The sequence below is a fragment of the Lampris incognitus genome, chromosome 6, assembly GCF_029633865.1.
Source record: "Lampris incognitus isolate fLamInc1 chromosome 6, fLamInc1.hap2, whole genome shotgun sequence".
Taxonomy (NCBI): Eukaryota; Metazoa; Chordata; class Actinopteri; order Lampriformes; family Lampridae; genus Lampris; species Lampris incognitus.
The window spans coordinates 38811487-38835815 of NC_079216.1; the positions used below are offsets into that span (position 1 = coordinate 38811487).

Sequence of the window (24329 nt, forward strand, 5' to 3'; positions counted from 1 at the left end):
GGCCGCTGGCTGGCGGGTCTGACCCTTTAGTCGAGCGGTTAGCGATGTCTCCTGCGGTGCGGGCGATACAGGTTCGCTTCCCGGCCGCGGCAGTTCCTGTGGTTGCGTTGTCCCCCGAATTCGCTACATTGGTGTCAGAAGTGGGATGGAGCGACCGTAAGACCATCGGAAGCGTATGCGCCCTGAGGCGTGAAGGAGCTGATATGCTTTAGCGCGGGGACTCCCTATCAAATTATCGTTTCATCAACAGATATTACTATATTGGAAAATGATCTACAAACGTAATTTTAGTCCCCATACCAATCCATTGTGGAATTGAACGTATGTGGTATTAAGAAATAAATCCTTGTTTTATAATAATTGGCTTGGCGTCCCCGCGCTAAAGCATATCAGCTCCTTCACGCCTCAGGGCGCATACGCTTCCGATGGCCTTACGGTCGCTCCATTCCACCTCTGACACCAATGTAGCGAATTCGGGGGACAACGCAACAACAAGAACTGCCGTGGCCGGGAAGCGAGCCTGTATCGCCCGCACCGCAGAAGACATCGCTAACCGCTAGACTAAAGGGTCAGACTCGCCAGTCAGCGGCCAGTGTGTCTACTAATCCATGCACGTTACAATAGTGATGTCATAACTTGTATCAAAGTAGCGTAGATCCACGCCTTCCTAAACTCTTGGTGAATGGACATGATCGCATCAGTCTAAAACTGCCCAACACCACAATCCGGAGAGTCTTTGTCAAAGAATTATATCCATTTTCATCAAAAGGAAACTCAATTTTACAAAATTTCTCCAAAGATGAAGCTGAAAAATTGAGAACAAAATTCCCTTGTTTCCAACTGCACCAAAAGTAAAGGAAGTGCACTTTAAAATTCTTAATGGAATATATCCTGCTGGAGAATTTGTAAGACATTGATTTGATTTAGACTGTAACAACTGCTCATTTTGCAATGAACACATTGAAGCAACAGAACATGTGTTTCATGAATATCAGTTTGCTGGTGCCTTTTTTGGAAGATCTGTATTACTGGTTGTTTTCTAAATGTGACAATTTCTCTGAACTAAAAAAAAAAGGATGTGATTTTTGGTATGCTTGTGAAAGATGGAACACGTGATTTGGCAAGTAACACAATTATTATTCTTGGAAAGTTCGTTTTACATAAGAACAGATTCCTGCAAACACAGTAAAACTTCTTCATATTTCATAGGGAACTGTGTCATTATTTCTCATCACTGAGGTTAATGGAGAAGAAGAACGCTATGGACCTCCCTGAATTGATAGCAGAACTCGAATTTGCAGAAAACCCTTAGGACTCCCCTCCCTTTCATTTATGTATTTAATTTTATTTACTTAATATTCTTCATTTTATTCACTTGCATTTCCCCCATCTTTCTCGTGTTTTATGTGTTGTATGTAGAATTTAAATACGTCAATAAAAACGTGTCAAAAAATCTTCCCACACCGGAAGCGGGGCGGCGGGGGGGGGGTAGGATTAGGATTAGGATTAGGTTGAGGTTAAAGTTAGGTTAAAATTAGGTTAAAAATCCCGCGAGAGTTTTGCAAATCTAGGGTTACCCACCCCGAGAACTAATAGAAAGTGGGCGGGTCTTGGGAAGCAGCCTACTTAAATCGAGATGACACATTGTGTTGATAAGCGATGTGAAGTTGGTGTACCCTGCTCAGCGCGTCCGTAGTATTTACCCACCCGTCTGGAAATCTGATGGTTCAAGCGGCGTGGGGAGTGTTGTTGTTGCATGTCACGTTGAGATCTATTTGATTGTGTTTTATTATTATTATTAAGTTTGCTTCTATTATTTTTCGCTATTTGACGTCAGCACTGGACGTTTGCATTCGCCAACCTTTGCTGTTTCAATGTTGGAGCGATCAATGTCGCTGCGAGGAATGGACGACTTCAGACGGGTCGCGTTTCGTAGAAAACAGCGGAGTTTTGTGAGGGAAGCAGGCGTGGAGCAGCAGACATCCTTGGCTGGGACGGAGGAATGCAATTCAAGGTGGACAGGTAAATTCATTATATTGTATTTGGACAGTTGGTATCCACTTTTTTCTTGCTGCGGATGTTAACGTGAAGAGAAATGTCATGTATCGTGTCCTTATATACTTTAAGCAAACTTGGGGTGTTGTTATTGTGTAGTGGTTATGGGGTGCATAGTATATGGAGATGGAAGTCCAAGTGATCAGATGACATATTGCAGATGTGTGATGTTGTCATTATTACCGTGTGTTATTGTAAATATGTAGCTGAGAAAACTTGGAATTGCCAGTCTAACACACCTCAGTATACCCCTTGTTTACAGACTGATGACTACCTCTGCAGCTCAGTGGGTTCAGTATGAATGTAAAAAGAAAAGAAAGAAAAGACATGCCCCAGCCTGTAGTACCTCGGGACATGTCTTTTTTTCTTGTTCCTGCTGTGTGCAGTGGAAAACACCAGCCCTCGTCATATTGGAAGCCTTACAAAGTGGATTCCTCAAGATATGACCTGCAGTGTCTTGGCTAACATGGCTACATAGTATATGCGTTTTCTTAAGTTGTCTCGCATATTTCTCTTCCCTTCATCATGTTTCACACCTGACATCAAGTAATCTTACAAACTATTTGTTGGGAGTCCGTACAAGCTTCAGGGTAGGATATTTAAGCAACTGCAGCCGGTCATTTCTATTACAGCAGGCAACTGGAGGGTATGCTCCGGGTTTATCCTGTGAATATGGCATATCCCTCCAACAGTGGGTATCCAAAATATAATTTCAAAACTCTTAAAGAGTTCACTTTCTGCATGAGAGAGAGAGAGAGAGAGAGAGAGAGAGAGAGAGAGAGAGAGAGAGAGAGAGAGAGAGAGAGAGAAAGAAAGAAAGAAAGAAAGAAAGAAAGAAAGAAAGAAAGAAAGAAAGAAAGAAAGAAAGAAAGAAAGAAAGAAAGAAAGAGCTGGAAAACTCACATGGCTCCAGGCTCCTTCCTTATCTGTCGAGTCTGGAGTAAGATTAAGGTGCTTGTGAAAGCATAAGGTTAAACATACTGTGCCTTCATTGTAATGCGACCTTTTTCTCTGTGGCTTACAGACCTTAATCAAGAAATAGGCAATGAAATCTCAATTCACCATAGACATTTAATTGGCTGTCGGTTACAGTGATCATCCCAATTAGACTTTATGTTTTTAGGCTAATGGGCTGAGAGGCAGCATTAGTGTCTTGGGCTAGATACGGATATATGTTTATACATTGCTTATGGGTCAAGAGACAGTAAGAAGCAGTAAGAAGAGGTATGGATGGATAAAAAGGAATAGACAGGTCACTGTCAAATTCTGGCTAATATTAAAATCGTCCAATCCAAAAATCTAGTTATAGTCCTTGCATTACTTCCTTTGATCATTCTTGCACAGTTCCATGCAAATTTATATGCGTGGTTCTGATCTGAAAAAACAAACAGTCCTTTGAGCTGTAGAACCAATCCAAAACAAACCCTGTTAGTGTAATTGTGTATTTTTACATCAACAGTCATACTGTTGTAGTCCCCAGTTGTTACAGATCAGTCAAGCATTTTAGTAGAAATAAAAAGGAACTTGAGGTGAACCGATGTTGTTGGTCAGGGAGTAAAAACATTCACTTTATTAGATAAGTATTAATTGATTTTTCTTGCTGTATTTAGATAGCAATCATTTCCATTTCACATGGCTCAGTGCCATCCTTAATGATCCAGCATTTTATTGTGGCTGGCTGCTCATATTCTGAGACTACATATGAGCAGCCTTTACTACATTGTATTCATGGAGATGGACTCTAAAAGAGTCCAGTGAAGCAATGGTGTGCTTGTTAAGGTTTACTATGGTTTGTCATTTGGACTCCGTCTGCATCTTTGTCTCCATTTGAGAGTTCACTGGGGTTCTGTTTCCAATGCTCTGTTCCTTCCCCCCAAAGAGAACTGTTGAGTGTTATTAATGCCCATTCTAGTTTCATCTTCTTGGATGATTGCTGCCAAGTGAACCAATTTATAGCATATGTCTAATGCGGTGACGCAGCGATGCTACAGTTGAAGTTTGTTGGGAGGGGATTGAACACTTCTACATGCTTGGAATTTCAACAACTCCTCCATTAGCCCTTGTGTAAGTAGCAATGCTAGGTTGTGCAGCTGTTAGGGAAGCACAACCGCTCACTATAGGGAGGAATATCCCCACAATACCATCTCAGTATACTGTAAATACAACACCCCATGTGGGCTTATTTTTGCACTTGAAAGAGCTGTTTCTCTGCTTCTCCAAAACATAGGGCAGTCTACGCTAGACAGATCAGGCTATTCTTCTCAGGAAAAGCCATGTTTTGAACATCTTTCCAAAAATAATAAAAACACACAAGGACAAAAAGTAATTGAGTTTAATGATTTTGCTTTTGCAAAGGGCAGTGGGTTGAGGCGTACTTTTTTGTCCCGATGTCAACCTTAGGGCTTCTACATCAGCCTCCTAAACAATGGAGGTGATTGTGTTCTGTCTGCAAAGAGGCAGTGGGACTGTATGAATCGGTGGCTGTGTGGTTTGCTAGCCCTCCGCTGCTGGTATTGTTCTGCCACACTGACCAACACGGATTCAGATTTTAGTTTCCTCTGCTGGCTTTAACACACTTCGTTCTACACAATGGCTTGCCTTGTGCAGCATGGTTCACTCCATGATGGGGTAAAGCCATGTTGTGAAATGTTCTTTTTTTTTCAATATGTGTTTTAAATGATCATGTCACATCAATGAAAATTACCCCTGGATCAGTTTAAGAGCTCTTCATGTTGTATCCCTCACAAAAACAATAATTCAGCGTGACCGCACTATGAACATTTGAGCCAATGCACTTAGCACAAGCCCAAAGTCCACTGGAAAGTATTTCCCCTCCCTATTGCGATTAAACACCACTTGCGTTCTTGTAAATTACCCGTGAACTACAGTGAGAAAAAGAATGCTTGATTTCCTTTTTCGCCTGTGCATCTGTGAACAAAAATCTTTCTGTGAGGTCAAGGAACTAAAATGTATCAACTTCCTTCATAGCTGGAGTCCCTGCAGCTACAAAGACTTCAACGGCTTGTATTGTTTCGTTTTTCAGCTTCTGTTGTACTATGTACTTAAGGTCACGATGTCTCCTTTGTCTGCTGTGCTCGCCTTTCATATACTGCTTGTTCTCTTTGTAAACTTTGCCCTCTGTTCTGGTGATGACACAATGAGGAGTAACTGCAGCACTCATGTTGGGTATTACACCAATCAGCCAAAACATTAAAACCACCGCCATCAGGGAATACCGTTGCCATGAAGGGGTGGACTTGGTCTGCAACAATGTTTAGGTTGGTGGCACGTGTCAAAGTAACATCCACATGAATGCAAAGAACCAGGGTTTCCCAGCAGAACATTGCCCAGAGCATCACACTGCCATCCATATGATGTAAAAGAAATCATGATTCATCAGACCAGGCCACCTTCTTCCATTCCTCCATGGTCAAGTTCGGACACTCACATGCCCATTGTAGGTGTTTTTGACAGTGGACAGGGGTCATCATGGGCGCTCTGACTCATCTTCAGCTACACAGCCCCACACACAGCAAGCTGTGATGCACTGTGTGTTCTGACACCTGTCTATCATAGCCAGCATGAACTTTTTCAGCAATTTGAGCTACAGTAGCTTTTCTGTGGGATCGGACCAGATGGGCTAGACTTCGCTCCCCAGTGAGCCCATGACCCTGTTGCCAGTTCACCGGTTGTCCTTCCTTGGACCACATTTAGTAGGTGCTGACTACTGCATACTGGGAACACCCCACAAGACCTGCCATTTGGAGATGCTCTGACCCGTCGTCTAGCCTCACAATTTGTCAAAGTCGCTCAGATCCTTACGCTTGCCCATTTTTCCTATTTCCAACACATCAACTTGAAGAATTAACTGTTCACTTGCTGCCTAATATATCCCACGCCTTGACAGGTACCTCAATGTTATTCACTTACCCGTCAGTGATTTTAATATTTTGGCTGACAGGTGTATTTGCTCAGTGTGAGCCCATCCCCGTACTGATGTTTGTCACATGTTGGGGACATCTCGTGTAATGCGGGTGTGTTGTATCCATTTTCTCAAAGGTCAGGGGACTTCATAATGCAAATGTCTGCAGACTGCACAGTGCAAAGGACGATTGATCGCGTGCTTGAAAAGCATTTCACATCATGAGGTGCTCAGAGCTAAAGGTCATTAACAGGCCGTGCTATGAGGCAGCTGTAGAGAAACCTTCTAAAGTGAGTTAGACATGGCTTTTAAATTTTTCAATAACTGCCTCTTTACATTTATCTTGTGAAATGGTCTCATGACTTCGTTGGCTTACAGAGTAAACGGTGTTCATGCAATTTCTACTGTTCCGATTTGGAAGGAACTGAGGAGGACTAGCAGAAGAGGCACAGTTAAATAAGGTTAGCATCAAGCTTGAGAGAAGATTCTAACCCAACCTGAGATGTCTCAGGTATTGTGGGTACACACAGCTGCAGTACCTGAATCTATCTGACATTATTACACATCACTGGCTATTTCCTCAACACCGTATTCTTTAGGTTACTCAGTGTTTGGAGTAGGCGTGTCAGAGTGTGTATGTGATTGTGTGTGGAGGCAAGTTGTGATTGGTGCGTTCACACGCCCACTCGCTCGATTCCCCAGTGTCAGTTTATAATGATAGTGGGTGTGGGCCAGACTTTACAGGAAATGTTTCCCTCAGCATTCATCAAAGGCTGATCTGACACACACACACACACACACACACACACACACACACACACACACACACACACACACACACACACACACACACACACACACACACACACACTCGTTTCACTATCCTTATGAGGACCCCTCATTGACTACATTCTTTTCCTAGCCCTTAACCCTAACCTTAACCACGTAAACTACATGCCTAACCCTAACCCTTACCCTAACCTTAACCTAACCCTAATTCTAACCTTAACCCTAAAACCAAGTCCTAACCCTAAAATAGACCCTTTTTTGAGGACCTCTAAAATGTCCACACAAGGTAGGTTGTTTCTGGTTTTTCTATCCTAATGAGGACATTTGGTCCACATTAAGATAGTTAAACATGTATACACACACACACACACACACACACACAAACACACACACATTCTTGTATTATCTTTGTTAAGACCAGTCAGATTGAGGAATTTTTTGCTGTTCCTCACTTTTTTAAGGGTCTGTTTCAGGGTTAGGACTTTAGTTTAGGGTTAAGTTTAGAATTAGCATTAGATTAAGGTTAGGGTAAGGGTTAAAGGTTAGGCATGTCGTTGTGATGGTAAAGGTTAGGGTTAAGGACTAGAGAATTAATGTAGACAGTGAGGGGTCCTGACAAAGATAGAAGTACAAGAATGTACACACGCACACGCAACACACTATAGTGTAGTAATGACAATTTCCAAATTATTCCAGCAGGTGGCAGTAAAGTCTTAAAAATTGAATTTCACACATCCGTCTCTGCCTGCAGCTTAGAGTCCACCTGGTGCTCTGTTCACTATCCATAACTGTGAGGAGCACACAGTTCAATACCCCACCCACTACTTCTAAACATAACAGTGGAAAGTGCATGCCACTGCATTAACCTGCAGCACACTATTGATCCTGTTAGCTCATTTATGTTAAAAATTAGAGGGTCATACTTGTATGATAAGTATGACGATGGCTCTGAAGTATATCTGCTTGGTTTGGGTGTGTTTTAGAAAAAGCCATGAGTTCCATAAACAGGTTAAGTTCTGCCTGGAGAGTTGAAATAGAATGCAGACATTACCCCCCCCCCCCCACACACACACACACACACACACACACGCACAGTTCTGCAGATTTTGAGAATACAGGACATTCTTCACAGAAGTCTGTGGGGAAAACAATGAGAAGGTGGAGGGAAGGAAACACAATGGAACTAAATTTGGACCATGTGTATAGAAATTTTTTCAACCTTTACTTAGTGGGTGGAGAGTAGGAGAAAGGCCTATTGACTCATTTTCTTTGGTGTGTGTGTGTGTGTGTGTGTGTATTTGTTTGTATGTGTGCAAACATACATTTGCAAGTTCATGCACATTTCCATATTACACATCATTCAAGCTTTCCAGCCAAGTCTTTCATTTTTAATCTGTTTGCTATTTTAACTAGCTAGATAAAAAGGACACCAGTTCCCCTTTTTGAGCCATTGGTGACTTTCTTTCTGTGTTAGTAATGAAAGACAGTAATTCTTTCTATATCTGAGCTTTTGGTATTGAAGCGTGTTTTGCTCTTGGGGACTCCCCACTCTAAAAGTGATCCGTACCTAATTGTGGAGATCTGATTGTCTCCAGACTCTGTTGATGGCTGGCAAACTATCAGCCGTGTTTCAGACAGGACACACTTGGGCCTGTTTTCTGTCTCTGCGCCAGCCGGTGTTTCCTGATGACTGTGTCGTGTGCCCCCCCCCCCTCCCAAAAAAATAAAAGGCAGCTGACATTGTTAGGCTGTGAGGTCCTTCTTAGAGAGTTATTACACTCAAGCAGATTTAAAGGGAACTCTGACCCACCATACCAGCCCACTGGACATTGGAGAACCTACATGCACTTGTAGGACATTACCGGACAAGATGTGAACAACGCATCACATCCGTCTCTTAATGTCTCCACCAAACAAAGTGCATCCCTGCCTGATTTCAACTGCAGAAGAGATTCCAGTGGGTGTGAATGTGTCAGCGGTCTACTCTGCTGACATGCTGTTGCTGTCTGTAAAGCAACATGCAAAATCTCGCATGGAGATTGTGTCAGGAACTCATGGATCCAACCACAATAGTCTCCTAAGCTGCATTGCATACTGACTGAGGTGTGGCAGGAGAAAGGCAAGGGAGTCGGAGGGAGAGGTGTGTTTTGGGACCCTGCTTCTGTGCAGGAAGCTAAGCCATGGCTGAGTTCACTGACTCTCCCTTCCTTCTGCTTTCCTTGCCCCCCCTCCCAAAGCCTCTGTATCAGCCTACATTATTCGGTTTCTGTTGCGTTCTGCCCACCAGCTTGGAAACAGGATGGACTGCCTGGCCACCAGTCACCGCAGGTCCCGCCTGAGGCGTGTTTCCTCGGGTAGGTCATCCTTACTGGCAGGGCACCATTGGTAGCAGGGGGGGGTATCAAATGTGTCATGAGGCTCTTAGTTGAACATACATGTGTAGGCAACATTATAGAATGTAACGAATTGTTGCGTAATAGTTGTTTTTTGTTTTTTTCTTTTCTTAATTAGACGTTGATTTGGGATTTTAACTATGAAACGCCGCCGCAAATACTGGTTTTGGAGACGGAAAGGTAAAAACGCAAAGATGTGTCTTCTCTGCTGTTATGGTAAGACCTGGAGACTCTGTGTATGGCATTTCATTGAATAACCAACGTTTGATGATCAGGGATATGTAGATGTCTTTGCCTGCGTGTTAATAGATGAAAAGGTGTAACATATTAGCAGCTACGGACATATTGCCTTATATATTAAATGAGATTACCATAAACTGTCCAGTCTGGCTGGTAGAATTTATTAAACTGGGTTTAAAAGTATACATAGTCTACATTCAAACATTACCTAGCATATGAGTAAAGCTAGAGATTATCCTCCTACTATGATTAACCAAACGGCATCAAAACCCCCTCCTTTATCTGACTGCTGCCTTTAGCGTCCCTGTTTTGCCCGTCTGTCTGACTGACATTTAACTAATCTCTGTTTTCCAGATTGCGGGGTAGAAAATAGAGATTAGAAAATAAACATTTGGAATGTTATCTCTGGCTTCTTGCCCACATGATGGCTGAACAGTTTATTTTCCACTCGGCTGGTATTTCTCTCTCTCTCTCTCTCTCTCTCTCTCTCTCTCTCTCTCTCTCTCTCTCTCTCTCTCTCTCTCTCTCTCTCTCTCTCTCTCTCTCTCTCTCTCTCTTTCTCTCTCTCGCCATGTAGTTTTTACAGGGGGTTTAGTTCCATAACACAGGACCTAATTATCCCGAAAGGTCGAAAAGCAATACAACTGTGGTCTCAGGAGAAATGACGTCCATCCCGCTCTTTACTGTTTATCTGTCATTCTCGTTTTGACTCAGCCTTCTGAAGAGCTGTTGCATATACTAGTTGACATGCAGCACGTAAAGCGATCAGTTGTGTGCAGTTATCATACATGTTGGTTTTCTCAATTTTTTTTGAGTCAACAAAGATATCTGTAGGGAAAACTGTGTCTGGTTTCTGTTATCGGTCTTGGATACGAGCGTGTGAATGGATCACATTGAAGACGGTGAGAGCACCGGTAGTAAGCATGTGGGACCATGTGGACAGGCGAGGTGCTGCGGAGTGATAGAGCCAAGCATGAGACAGCATTTAAATCCATTCAGCCTGGGAAAAAAGGCAGTCTTGTTCTCAGAGCCCTGGGAAACATCCTTTCCTACGAGTGCCTTTTTCCAACCGCTCTGGCCTTTTGGCAACATGGCAACATCCCCGATGGCCAGTGTGTGTGTGTGTGTGTGTGTGTGTGTTGTATTTGTGTTTGTCTGGTAATATAAGCAACCGTGTGCCTCTCTTGGTGTGGTATGTGTGTTGTTGGCAAACTGAGGCAGCTCTGTTGTTTCACGGTGACGGAGAAGGAAGACTGTGGGGTATGTTTTCTACGTTCATTCTCTTGGCCAGGAAGGAAAAGGCTGGGTGAGAGGAGCTTGGCTAACAGCAGACCTGGTTCTGTCACCACGTTTATTGTTTAAATGGGGGGGGGGGTGTTACGGCAGAAAACACACACACACACACACACACACACACACACACACACACACACACACACACACAAGCTTCCACATACACAGCCGCTTTCATTGTCTCTCCATTAAATGTCTTGTATTTGTTTGTTCCAGCGTATTCATTTGTACTGGGGGAGAGAGGGAAAACGTGTGTCGACTAGCTTGCACGTTAACTTGCAGTATATCGGATCACAATATCGTAGATGGCTATCCACTCCTTCCCCTGCGGAGGTGGTCACAGTCAGGCCAGAGGAAAGGGAAAGCTCTCAGCGTAGATATAGGATTACCAGAATGGGTTGTTTGGTCCATTCATTAGCTGTCTGGTCTGTGTGGTCAGTTGCATCATGTAAGATGAGTAGCATCCGCGAGTGGTAGTAAGCCAATATAGCTATATTTAACTGTTACGACATGTATATTACATGGAAGGCAAGTAATAGCACACATTCCTCTGATGGGGAGCATGTATTTATATATATTGTAGGTTAAGAACAGCAGCTTGGCTTCAGTGCTTGGCTTCCAATAGTGTTGACCTCAACAAAAGTATAGCACTGCAGTGACCAACAACTGTTGACAGTTTGTTTTGAAAATGGAGGATATAATTTTTTTTTTAGGGATTGTCCCCGGGCCCTGCCCCCCCCCTTTTACTTAATGCCTTGTTTTTGTTCAACTGAAGGCTTTGTGTCTGTGATTGTGTCCAGCTGTGCCCACAATCAGCTGTCTGGCTGAGTCATATTAAACGGAGGCTAAGAAAGCAACAATTCTAGTTACCCGCTGCAATACTACAATGAGTAGAGCCATAGAGTGGTTTGTTATTATTTTTCCTATCATTGTTGTTAGTGTTATTGCTGTTGATGTTCAGTGGTAAAGCAGTACCCTGTGCAGGGAGGCATGGCTATTATTTTCTCCAAAGAACTTGTGAAGATCCTTGTGTAAAGCTTACAACCACAGGATTTTACTAGTCATCGGTGGTCACTCGGGGTCGAGTGTGACCACCCTCCTTCTGGGTCTTCAGGTGGGCAAAGGGGCCGATCCTGGAGCTGCATAATGGGAGGACGTCTGTGTGTGACAGTTTTTTACGTGGAGTAGCTGATGCGCCTGCAGCCACCAGGCGCATCAGCAGGGGGTGGTCAGAGTCCAACGGCATGGAGAACCAAGATGGTTGGGGACCACCCTCTGTTGCAGCCTTCATCCACCTTCACTGCCGTTGTGACCTGGAGACATCTTCCGCCAGTTCCACCATTGAGGTCTTTGTTGGATCATGCTTTGTCTAGAGCCTCTCCCTTGACCTATCCACCTTGGGTGACCCTACCAGGAGCCAAGCTCCGGACGGCATAGCTCTTGGGATCATTGGTAAATGCAAGCTTCTCCACCACGGCAAGGTGGTGATCCAGCAGAAGAATTTTACTAGTTCAGTAAGTTGACTCATGTTCTAACTGGACTGGTGTGAGGATGCCTGAGCCTGGAGGCCAAACTAGACTGTCAGGGGGTGTCGTGCAGTCAGGTGAAGGTGACCCACCTGCTAGTAAAGAGCTAAATTTAGTGCCGTTGTTTCCTGAATATAGTGATTCATAGACTAAAGTATTTTTCCTGTCCCCCTTTTTCCACACTTTCTTGTTAGTCTGTCTCTATTCTTCTGTTGGCGTCATTCAGTATACATTATCGCAACCTTCTCGCTTTTTCTGTATGCCTCTCTCTCTCTCTCTCCTTCCCTTCATTGATTTGCATTCCTCCCAACATGTCTTGGCTCTGACATCATTCCCAGATCGCATTACTGAACACTGACAGGAAATGTGTGCTCACACCATACTAACCACATACTAATGTATATCTAGAGAGGTATATTTGTCATGGTGAAATACAATAGACATGCCCATGCACGTAATTATACTGTGTGTGTGTGTGCACATGCATGAGAGAACATGTGCTTGTGTATTTGAGACACACACACACACACACACACACACACACACACACACACACACACACACACACACACACACACACACACACACATATGCAAAGGTGTAGCAGTGCCTTGCAAGGCTTTACACAGATTAGTCCAAAATATAATTGAAAGACACACCTGCAGTCATTCGATTTTTCAAACAACTGCGATGATAAGCTTGGTTTGTACTCTTCATCAATGTGTAGTACAGTAAGCAAGAGGATGTTAAACAGCACAAAGGGAAAGGTATTCATCTCTCATGGCCAGAGTGTGATGTATTGACCCAGCGGTGGAGGATTCTCACTGAGCTGAAGAGGAATACTGTCTCAGAACTTTACTCTCTACCTCTGCCGAGATGCTTTAAACAATGCTTGCTTTTCCTATACACAGCTTGACTGGCATGCCTAGATCTGGATAAGTTCAATTTCAGTTCATTTTCTTTTCCGGTAGCTGTTATCGTGTTTTGCATATAAAGACAGGTGAGTCAATAATGGACGACCACAGTCATAACCTGCATGAATAAGCAGACTTTTAATGTTTAATTGGCTGGCAATAAGGTCAGTGAAAACAGTCATAAGATGGTATAGCTTTCATTTTGTTTTCTAAAAAGACCTTAATCACAAGGTGTAAAAACCCTTCATTTATACTTTGTAAATATATGCACTATCTCTCATGCACACACACACACACACACACACACACACACACACACACACACACACACGGCGTATTATAGTTGAATTACTTATTGAAAGTAATTAATCTTCTTTTGTTCCCAATTTGGGGTGAATTATAATGGGATTTCATTGATGTGTTTGGTTCACTGTGAGAGAAGATGAGAGAGATGCGGTGGATGACGAGAGCATTCGGGCGTTGGCCCATGCCGCACAGGTTTCCCCCCTCACTACCTTAATTGTTCAATATGTCGTGGAGATAAATGCTATTATTTGATGTTGTTCTTATCTAGTTTGGCAGCCCTGCTCAGGTTCTGCGCTCTTCAGTCAAGGTGAAAGTGCATTGATTTTTTTTTTCAAGGGGGGTATCTTATTTTGGGAGGGGGGGTAATTATTTGCAGAGTTGGCAGCGCAGTCGTGTGTGCAAGGCCGCCAATCAAAGTACAGGAACCATTGATTCAGTTGCTGTGATATGGGGATGGATGCCATCGAGGCCGACAAATGTCTGTCTGTCGGTCCGTCTGTTTCTCTCCATTTATGCCGTTTTTTCTCTCTTTTACATGTGTGCTTTCATGTGCAGACACCGACGTTAATCACTGACCTTCAGAATATGAGAGGCACTGAAAGAGAAGGGAGGAGATTAAATGAGACAAGGACTGAAATGCTATGTGTGTGTGTGTGTGTGTGTGTGTGTGTGTGTGTGTGTGTGTGTGTGTGTGTGTGTGTGTGTGTGTGTGTGTGTGTGTGTGTGTGTGTGTGTGTGTGTTTGCAAACACTATAAGTGATGTGGGTTTAATTAATGGTATCTGTGTGGGAGGCCCACAATCCCACGCTCATAGAGATGTGGTGGGTAATGGCCCAGAGCCAGAGCGGTGCTGCACAGCTGCAGGACGACCCAGAGGCAAGGCCAAGGAGAGGGGGGATTGGGGGGGGCAGGGGGACAGACAAGATAGGGGGATGCTAGCCACTCTTAAAAGAAAGAGAGAACCCAGATTGCAGTTTAAAATGTGGAAGGATGGAAAGGAAGGGAGAGGGAAGAAGCCCGTGTTTTATGATGAGGGAAGTTTGTGTGTGTGTGGGGGGGAGGGGGACTTTGCCAAATGTTCATACAAAAGTTGATAAATTGGAAGGTTGTCAAGTAAAGTTTTATTTGTACTCTTGTTAATCCTTACTAAATGAACCAGCTTCTGAATCGTCTTTGCGTTAACTGCCCCAATAAGAGACCCCCGGCGAGATTGTGTTTTACTGCAATCTGCTACCCCCTCATAAGACCTCTGTCTCCCACAAAGCTAAATCTACATGGCAATTATAGGACTGCTTTGCTGACCTGTTTAAACATTTGTAATAGGCTTAGTCTCTGCCAGGGAAATGGTCCCAAAAATTGTCTGAACAAAAGCGTGGGTTTTGTTATATCTTCTGCAAGCGGTTCTACAAATTATTGTCAATCGTAATACTTTCATGAAGTAATTCTCTTTTTTTAAATGGGTTGTCAGAAAAGACCACATCTGTATTCTCTATGTATGGCCCCTTGAAAGTCAAAGGGGTTGCCTGTATACAGGATGGACTAGGTTCGGTTCAGCTGTGAGAAGGTATCCAAAAACATTACTCATGGCACTTTCTGCAGCATGGTGGCCCAATGGTTAGCACTACTGCATTACAGCAAGAAGGTCCTGGGCTCGAACCCCAGTTCCTTTCTGTGTGGCGTTTGCATGTTGTCTGCGTGTTTGCGTTGGTTTCCTGCGGCTGCCCCAGTTTCCTCCCACCATTAAAGACATGCACGTTAAGGTTAATACTCCTGTCTGTGTCTCTGACCAAGGATGGGTTAAATGCAGAGAATGAATTTCATTGTCTATATGCTGACAATAAAGCATCTTCTTATGGGAAACCATTCAAAACAGAGTTTACTGAATAAGGAGAGGTTGTGTGTGTTTGTGTCCTTGGAGAGACACAACGTGCATGGGACTGTGCTTGTAAGTTCAGTGAATGGGACACAAGAACTCGGCCATATTCCACTGATTCCCACATTACTAGCAAAAGGTATCAGCGCTAACGTTAGCTAGTTGGCACATTTCGAGCTGCTAAATAGTTCAAGGATAGATAATAATAATAATAAACTTTATTTATATCCCACCTTTCTAAACAACATAACAAGGTGCTTTACACAACAGGATCAAATAATGCACATGGTTGTGAGGGTGTCTGGGTAGCATAAGTCTGTTCCGTTGTCTACCAATACAGGGATCTGTGGTTCGAATCCCCGCGTTACCCCCAGCTTGGCATCCTCACAGACACAATTGGCCGTGTCTGCGGATGGGAAGCCGGATGTGGGTATGTGTCCTGGTCGCCATACTAGCGCCTCCTCTGGTCGGTCAGGGCACCTGTTCAGGGGGGAGGGGGAACTGGGGGGAATAGCGTGATCCTCCCACACGCTAGATCCTCCTGGTGAAACTCCTCACTGTCAGGTGAAAAGAAGCAGCTGGCGACTCCACATGTATCGGAGGAGGCATGTGGTAGTCTGCAGCCCTCCCCAGATCGGCAGAGGGGGTGGAGCAGCAACTGGGATGGTTCAGAGGAGTGGGGTAATTGGCCAAGTACAATTCGGAGGGGAAAAAGGGGGGGGGTGCACATGGTCAAGAGAAAACAACGAAACACAATACAAATGTAAGACAGAATGCCAGATCTGCTCCACAGAACAAGGTAAAACAAGGTCAGGGTAAAGTCACAAGAGCATAATTAAAACGAAGGGAATTAGAGCCGATAAAACAAGGATTATGATGAAACAATTAAAATAAGGTGATGAAAGCAAAATATAAAGAATTAAAAATGTAAAATTATACAAGTATAAGATATAAACAATAGAAAATAACAAAATAATCTATAATAATGGATAGACCCTACTTGCCAGATTGTGTCAAGCAAGTCCTGAAGTGTATCAATATCAATATAAAACGAAAATGACGGTATATTTATACTTTGTTTGGCCACATACCTGATGTCTGCCTCGAAGTAACTCATCACACTGACTCACGTTGACTGCCGGGGGCCTATGCATGCGTTTGTGTGCAATTTTGCGTGTGCAAGTTCTGCCCCCATGGAAAAGGCTCAGTGGGTGCCCACACAGTTCTCATCACTGTGGCAGGACACCGGGAGGGAGGGAGGGAGGGTAGAGGGCAGTGCCCGGGAGCACTAGTCTCCCAACCTGATATTTTGATTCAGTCAATATCTGTTTGGCAGGGCAGGCTGTACGCAAAAAGGAATTTATTTATTTATAAAAAATAGAATAAAATACAATCTGCAGAAAGAGGGCCCTTTCTTTCTAGGAGGTCAAATGGCAGGTGCTTAAGCCCCCTTTGAGGTCTGTCTATGCACGTGCCTACACTGCATGTGACAGCAGACTGATTGCTGGTTACAAAAGGCCCATCTATTACCACCGTGTGTGCTCGGGGTTGATTGTATCTTAGGTGTTGTAGGGTATGGTGTGTGTCCGTTTGTGCTTATGTGACTGTTTATCAATCTGTATGTGTGCTGAGTGATTTTTGATGTGCATATAATGTCTGTGGGTGGCACGGTGGCGCAGTGGTTAGTGCGGTTGATGCACAGCAAGAGGGTCCTGGGGTAGTCCAATCTTGGAGGTCGTCCCGGGTCGTCCTCTGTGTGGAGTTTGCATGTTCTCCCTGTGTCTGCATGAGTTTCATCCGGGTGCTCCGGTTTCCTCCCAGAGTCCCAAGACATGTAGGTCAGATGATCAGCTGTACTACATTTTCCCTAGGTGTGTGTGTGTGGGGCTGGTGGCCTGTCCAGGGTGGCTCCCTGCCTGCCGCCCAATGACTGCTGGGATGGGCTCCAGCATCCCTGCAACACCGAGAGCAGGATAAGTGGTTTGGATAATGGATGGATGGATGGCGATAATGTCTGCTTTGTGATGTCTTCTTTTTTTTTTTTTGCCCATTGTGTATGTACGTGTGGGCTCATATCAGAAAGTATAATGTCCTCTAAATATATGTCAATGGCGCCATCATTCATTCTCCAAATGTCAATACTCCTATGTGGTGTCCCCATGGAAACGAAAGGTCATTCAACTGATAATGATCAATGAAATCATTGATGCAGAAGGACGAAGTGTGGTTTGCTGACATGGTGTTGTAATGAACTTCATGAGAGATGCTTGGCTTCTATCTGAAAGTGATTTCAACTGAAAGCATTGCTTAGTCTCACCGCTGGCTGCCGCTGCACCAAAAGGATTCAGATGGGAGCCTTTTATTGTCACATCAGTTTCACGATCAATGTTTGTATGACATAATTTTGTGATCCTTTAAACAAGCCAGATGCGGCTGAGTGATTACTGAGTCATATGTTGCGGTCACATTTAGTTTCAGCATTTGCAATGAAGTCCACTTATCAACTTTGAAAGATTTCAAACAGATTTATGCCAAATTAGGCTGATGTGCATCCCCTGGTTTTCTTTTAGGCAGATTTAGTTAGCATGTTTGGAGAGCAACATTGGCTCTTGATTAGATCCTGATTCCCCTTTGTGTTTGTCTTATCAGTGGACATTGCAATCAGCCGGTCAGAATATTTTATTTTCCACTTTTGTAACAAACATCTCTATTGATTTTATAATCCAGAGTAAATAAACACATGACACGTGTCTGCAGTTTGCAACAGTTGGGAAATAATTTGATCAGTGAGAACAGAGTTGAAGTTGTATGACTCACAGTGGTGCCAGTGAGCAAATTATCATAAACTTTGCTTGTATATTGCTTGATGTCTGTTCAGCCATGTGGCACATACTAGAGAGCAGCTACCCAACCCCCCTTTGCCTCAGTGCCTCACTCACATAGCTCTTATACTAATGCTTATAGTGGCCTTCATTTTTGGCTGTTACCGTTACTCACCATGTGCTGCTCCCTGCTGTTTCCAAAGCTGGCACATATACAACACACACACGCACACGCACACACACACACACACACGCACACACACACACGCACACACACTTTCTAGGTGATGAAGACCCTTTCTGTCGCTAATTACAGCATTCCATAATGAGCCTGCCTTTAACCAGATGTGTGTGTGTGTGTGTGTGTGTGTGTGTGTGTGTGTGTGTGTGTGTGTGTGTGTGTGTGTGTGTGTGTGTGTGTGTGCGTGTGCATGTGTGTGTGTGCGTGTGTGCAGTCTGCATGGGGGCCCTGAGGGTTTCCCAAGAGAGTAGCTGTACTGTCTGGTTCAGGGCTTCACTATATAGTATTTAGTGAAGAAGGGCGGCTATGCCACTGGTTTAAAAGGCCTAACAATGCAGAGTATGTGCTGAATCATTGTGAAGACCACTGCTAGTCCCAGGCAGAAAATTCAACAGGGATGATGTTGGAATGATAAATTGGAATGTGGAGAAGAAGTGCAAATGAAGGGACGAGCTCAAGGAGGAGGTCGGAGAAGAGGAGTAAATGGAGGGATGAGAGATAAAGAAGGTGGGGGGAAGATGAGAGGAGATAAAAGAAAGAGAAGGGGGAAGATTAAAGAGTCAAGTAAGAGAAGTCAAAATGGGGAAGGAGGTCACAAAGAGGACGTGTGAAGAGATGGCTGAGATGAAAGAGGGAGACAAGTTAAGAGGTCAAGGCTGTGACGCCTGCCATCCGGGATTACAACAGACAGGATCAGAAAGAGTTTATCCCGTGTCCCCCAAAGCATGCATGTCCGTGTGCATGTGCACATGTGTGTACAAGTGGGTGTGTTCATGCTTTTGAGGATGCAACTTCACAGCACTGGTTTTCCTCAGTGTGTAATTAAGCAGGCGTCTAAGAAGCGACACGTCTCTCCGTGTGTGTACGCGCTGCTATAATATTTTGCTGTGCCTTTGCGTCGTTCTCACGCCATTAACGTCAATTCTGTGTGAGTCCAGCCAACCGCAAAATGATCTCTGCTCCCTGCTGTGCTATAAGCTACTGAATAACAGGGCTGTCAGAGAGCAAGGACAAAATCCAAATAATATTATTGACTTTCCTAGTGTCCAGATTGCATGCAAATTCAGTTATGTCTGTCCAAAAGCTCAGAGGCATAGAGGTATTGTAAAGAAAATTAAGGGAAAAAAATCAAATTGATTTTTTTTAAATATTGATCCTTGTAATATTCTATTATAACCAACAAACTAAGTAACCAAATTTTCTTCAGTGGCCACTTGTCAAAAACGTTCATAAAAAGCGATCTTATCTAGATATTGTGCAGATGTGAGGTATCAGATGTAACTGTGTAGCGTGGGAAAAGAGCGAATGGCTTTCATTTCTGGTTTTCCCACCATGCCTAAACCGACTTGTTTGTGTGTGCGTGTGTGCTCTGGAAGAACATTTGGAGCATACCACATAAGCCATGAAGGGAAACTGAACATGACAAACGCAGCTCTGATTTTATAAACCTCTGCTTCTCGGGGTCTATCTGCTTTCTGACAGGCTGGTCAATTTTTCATCTCTCTCTCTCCCACTTCACACCTCCTGCTCTCTCCTCCGTCAGCTCTTGTCTTGTTTCTTTCTCTCCCCCTCTTTCTCTCAGTGTCACCATCCCCCCCTTCTTCCACCCGTGTCACTTTTCCTGTGGATGGGGGTGTTTTGTGTGAGGGTCATCACCTATATGAGCTCTGGCCACTAGGAGCAAGGACAGCAGATGAGCACGGCCATCAGCTTTCCAGCCCCCTCAGTGGCCCACCCTTCATCCAACACAATAGGACTGATTGTCCATGTGAGACACACAAGCGCGCGCACACACACACACACACACACACACACACACACACAGAAGACAGAGGGGGCTTCACTCCAGGGCTGTGGGCTGAGTGTGGTTCCCCCGCCATATGCCCTGTCTCCACTGGAATGCGATTATCCTCATGCGCCGGAGACCGAAAACACAGAAGAGAGAGAGAGAAAACGAAAGAGGGGGAGAAATGGAGGGAAAGAGACAGAGAGAGAGGAAGAAGCAGTTGAACAAGTGGCAAAGCGTGAGAGACGGCGAGTCTTTCTGTCATTGAGTGTGTGTGTGTGTGTGTGTGTGTGTGAGAGAGAGAGAGAGAGAGAGAGAGAGAGAGAGAGAGAGAGAGAGAGAGAGAGAGAGAGAGAGAGAGAGAGAGAGAGAGAGAGAGAGGATGCAATGAAATCAGCGAGGCAGCAGTTTAACACGAGCCTGAACCTGCCAGTGTGTCAGCGACAGAGCGCACGGGAGGGAGAGGTCCTCTCACTTCCCTCTGGCGTTGGATCTTTAATTCCCCTTTGAGCTCGCACACGATTCAGCGCATTCTGGTCGGGTCGGACAGAACCTTTCCTCAGGTACGTGATCCTCCCTTCAGACATCTTGACAGGCGTCCCCGGCAGCACCGGTACAGCTGTAGCCATTGAAAGCACAATGCAGGCGTGGGGCGTTTATCGCTTGTCCACGGGAAATGGAGCTCTGCACAGAGACACGGGTGCAATTTGGGGTTTTGTTACCATGGGGATATAAAGCTGCTGTTTGGTATTCAACTCACACCGACACACGCCCGGCCGGGCTGACACTTAACAAAGAGAGGGGCAGACATCACAAAAGACCAACCCTAGACGACACCACGGGATGTTTCTGTGATGGCTCTGTAGCATGAAGTGTGGCGGATATTTTATTACATGGGTGTGTGTGTGTGTGTGTGTGTGTGTGTGTGTGTGTGTGTGTGCTTGCGTGTGCGTGTGTGTTTGTGTGCTTGCGTGTGTGTGCGCGAGGAATTAGCATCGAACATGTGAGAAATGAGCATTGAACAAGCCAGTGGGGAGGGTGGAATATTTTGTTTTAAGGTTTTGTATACTGAGCCTTTTAACTGAAGGCTTTCTCAACATTGCAAACTGCATTTCAATTAGGCAAACAAATGTAGTATAATACACACACACACACACACTCACACACACACACACACACACACACACACACACACACACACACATGCATGCACACACTGGTGTTTTACTTAACTGTATCTGGCATGATTGTGAGCAAATGTGGAAGAGTGTGTGTGTGTGTGTGTGTGTGTGTGTGTGTGTGTGTGTGTGTGTGTGTGTGTGTGTGTGTGTGTGTGTTTAACTATATATTGTCAATGTAATGTCGGGGGTCGTTGCTCCTGTCTGTGCCCCTGACTGAGGCATGGCAGGAATATCTGGAGGTGGTCCCTGGGCGCTGCACGGCGGCTGCCCACTGCTCCTAGCTACACAGCTAGGATGGGTTAAATGCAGAGGAAGAATTTCCCCATGGGGGATTAATAAAGTAGTAAAAAATAAACTAATGAATAACCTTTTCATTACAATACATTTTGTGGAAGTAGATTTAATACAGTGACCAAATGGTTCTCTTCCCTAATAGCCCCTCTTCCGTCTCGGCAAAGTCAAATAGCTTTTTTATCACCCCACGCGGGAGAGAGAGTCTGTGTCCCAGTGTCTGTCTGTGTTTGCTGTATCTGTGCTCACTCGGGTCTCCCTGCTGTGCACGCTTGCTTTAACTCATCTGGATCGCTATCGCCCATCTATCTCTGCAGTCGAAACCATTAAGTTGATCCGCAGCCATATATTTTCTGTAGTGCTCGCTTCGCCGTCTGTGCAGCCGGCCAGGGCCAGGGGTGTTATCAGATCCTGCTGTGTGTGTTGTGACTCGGACGGCCGTTCAGTAGGATCTCCTGAACTAAGAAGGCTCATCCCTGGGTGTCTGTGTCTGTTCCCACTATGGGATTTTGTCAGCAGATCAAACCATGCCAGAGGCTGACATGCTGGAATCTGATGCGTTTCAAGATGGGGACGGACCGCTGCAGGTTTACGCAGCAAAAATAAAATGCAAAGGAAATAGATCAGCAGTTCTACTGTAAGAGGAAACACACCCAAGCGGTAACTTGACAACAGCCAAAGGAGCATGTAAAATTACAGCTTTTAAGTCCACCTAATGGACTAAAGTATCCGACATAGAAAAATAGGGGCTTTTGAAGCCAACTCCTGTTCTGAGGCTCGCATGTTAGGAATACGGAGACTCGGGTCTTCTCCGGCTGGCTGGCTGCCTTGCAGAGTGGGGGGCAGGGAAACTGTCACAAAAGGCTGCTGGAGCATTTGGGGCCCAGTGTGGCCAAAAATGAGATTAAATGGAGGGAACATGTTTTTAAAGAGAAGCTGTGAGGAAAGGGGAAGGGGAGGAGGGAGGGCGGTGTTAAGACTCCTGATTACAATGCATATTTGAGCACATGGGAGACATACAGCTATGTCCACATGCTCACTGTCACTTCCGCCATTAAACGGGTGAGTGTCACATTTTGAGCTTTCCTGCATGTGTCTTTGTGCGTGTGTGTGTGCGTGTGTGTGAGTGTGAGAGGCTCGTCTGATGAGTACACGTGCATGTATTGGTGCATGACTCCTTTGTCCAGTATCTGACACCCTGCCATGCTGCGTCAGCAGCTGCAACTTCAGTGTTGCAGGGTTCATCTTCCTCACCTTGTCTCCCTCTCTCCCCTCCTCATCCCTGTCTGGTTTATTAAGTCTGCTTTTTTATTGTTGCCTTTAAATGCAAAGGAGAAAATAGTCCATTGGTTATAGCTCTAGGAAGCCCAACCATAGTCATCATTGGTTTGTTTTAGGGGACCAATGTCTTTTTGTTGTCCGGCTGTACACTTTTGGTTTGTCTTTCTTTTGAGCCCTCTATGATGACACGGAAGTGTCGAGTTATGCCTTTAGTCATGCTTTTGTGTGTGTGTGTGTGTGTGTGTGTGTGTGTGTGTGTGTACGCGTGTGCAAAACCAAGATTCCAGCCAACTACATGGATGTGTTCTTCAGTTTTGAAGACTGTGATTAAAGATTAACTCTAAACAAACATTGGATCAACGGCAATAAAGAAATGAGGTCTAAAGCACCGAGGTTGAAGGAGGAACTTGTCACGGTGTTGAATGTTTGATTTGACCCCGTCCTTCTCACTCATGAACGTCCCAGCCTTGGCTTTGGGCTAAGCCTCGCTAACTTCACTGTAGAGTTCTGGCTCGTTCTCTGCTCCATGCCTGCATTCCTGCACCGCAGTAAGAATATGGGTTTCTGTGCCTCAGGTCAGAAGGGCTTATTCACGGAGAGCACAGTGGTCCTACTTGACACGCAGCTTTTTCCCCACGCTGTTTGATGGGCATAACATTGAGCATCCAGCTAAGTCCATCCATAATGCATACGGGAAGATCTGTTCCACATTGTGAAGCTGTGTTACTTAATTGTTTCCTATGTGGCCCGGATCAATAGGGAGCGATATAAACTCAAGGAGGCATTCGGCCAGAATGACAGATAGGCAGAAAAATGTATCTGAGAGATGGAGAGATTATCTCTGAGGAAAAACCCATGGGGCCTTGGATGATCAGACAGGGTTCAGCTCCATTCACATGCACTGGAGAAAACAAGATATGAGAACACAGCTGATCTGCTTGTGTTTATACTCTGTTACTTTTTATAGACGCACACAGCCAGATTTTAGAAAAAAAATGCAACTGTATTGGTCAGTTGTTTTGTATACAAGTCAGTTCCATGTAACTACAGTCAACCTTTACAATATTTGAAATTGGCTTGATCCTTTGTTCACACAGGAACACATTGTGTGGCTTGTTTTGGAAGTTGCAGCACACTGGACTGCTGGGAACCAATCAGATGCGGTGATCAGGTGGCCGACATATTGATTGACATATTTTGGAGAGCCTACCCAGCAGCAACTGTGATCTGTCTTTTCAAGGTAGACGGGTCACAGGAGAATAGCGGAGGAGGTGAGCAGAAAAAGAGGAGGCGAGAGACTGAGAAATAGAAAGAATAGCAGAAGATAAATAGGGGGACAAAGAAAAGGAGCAACATTGATAGGAGGCACATTGAAGAGAGATAGGGGGAGAGAGTGAGCACTGCCTGTCGATGGGA

General features: G+C 44.7%; 1 protein-coding gene across 4 annotated transcripts in view; it reads left to right on the plus strand.

The window, feature by feature from the left end:
- The first annotated feature begins 9050 nt into the window (after positions 1 to 9050).
- fgd4a (FYVE, RhoGEF and PH domain containing 4a) overlaps positions 9051 to 24329 on the plus strand; it is a 72301-nt gene continuing 57022 nt past the window's right edge. For 3 of the 4 annotated variants that reach the window (XM_056281294.1, XM_056281297.1, XM_056281295.1), the window contains exons 1-2: positions 9051 to 9120; positions 9278 to 9375. In XM_056281294.1, the coding sequence (XP_056137269.1) occupies positions 9300 to 9375 (76 nt within the window). In that variant the 5' untranslated portion in view covers positions 9051 to 9120; positions 9278 to 9299. The remainder of the gene's footprint in view (positions 9121 to 9277; positions 9376 to 24329) is intronic. The other variant, XM_056281296.1, reaches the window with a different exon arrangement.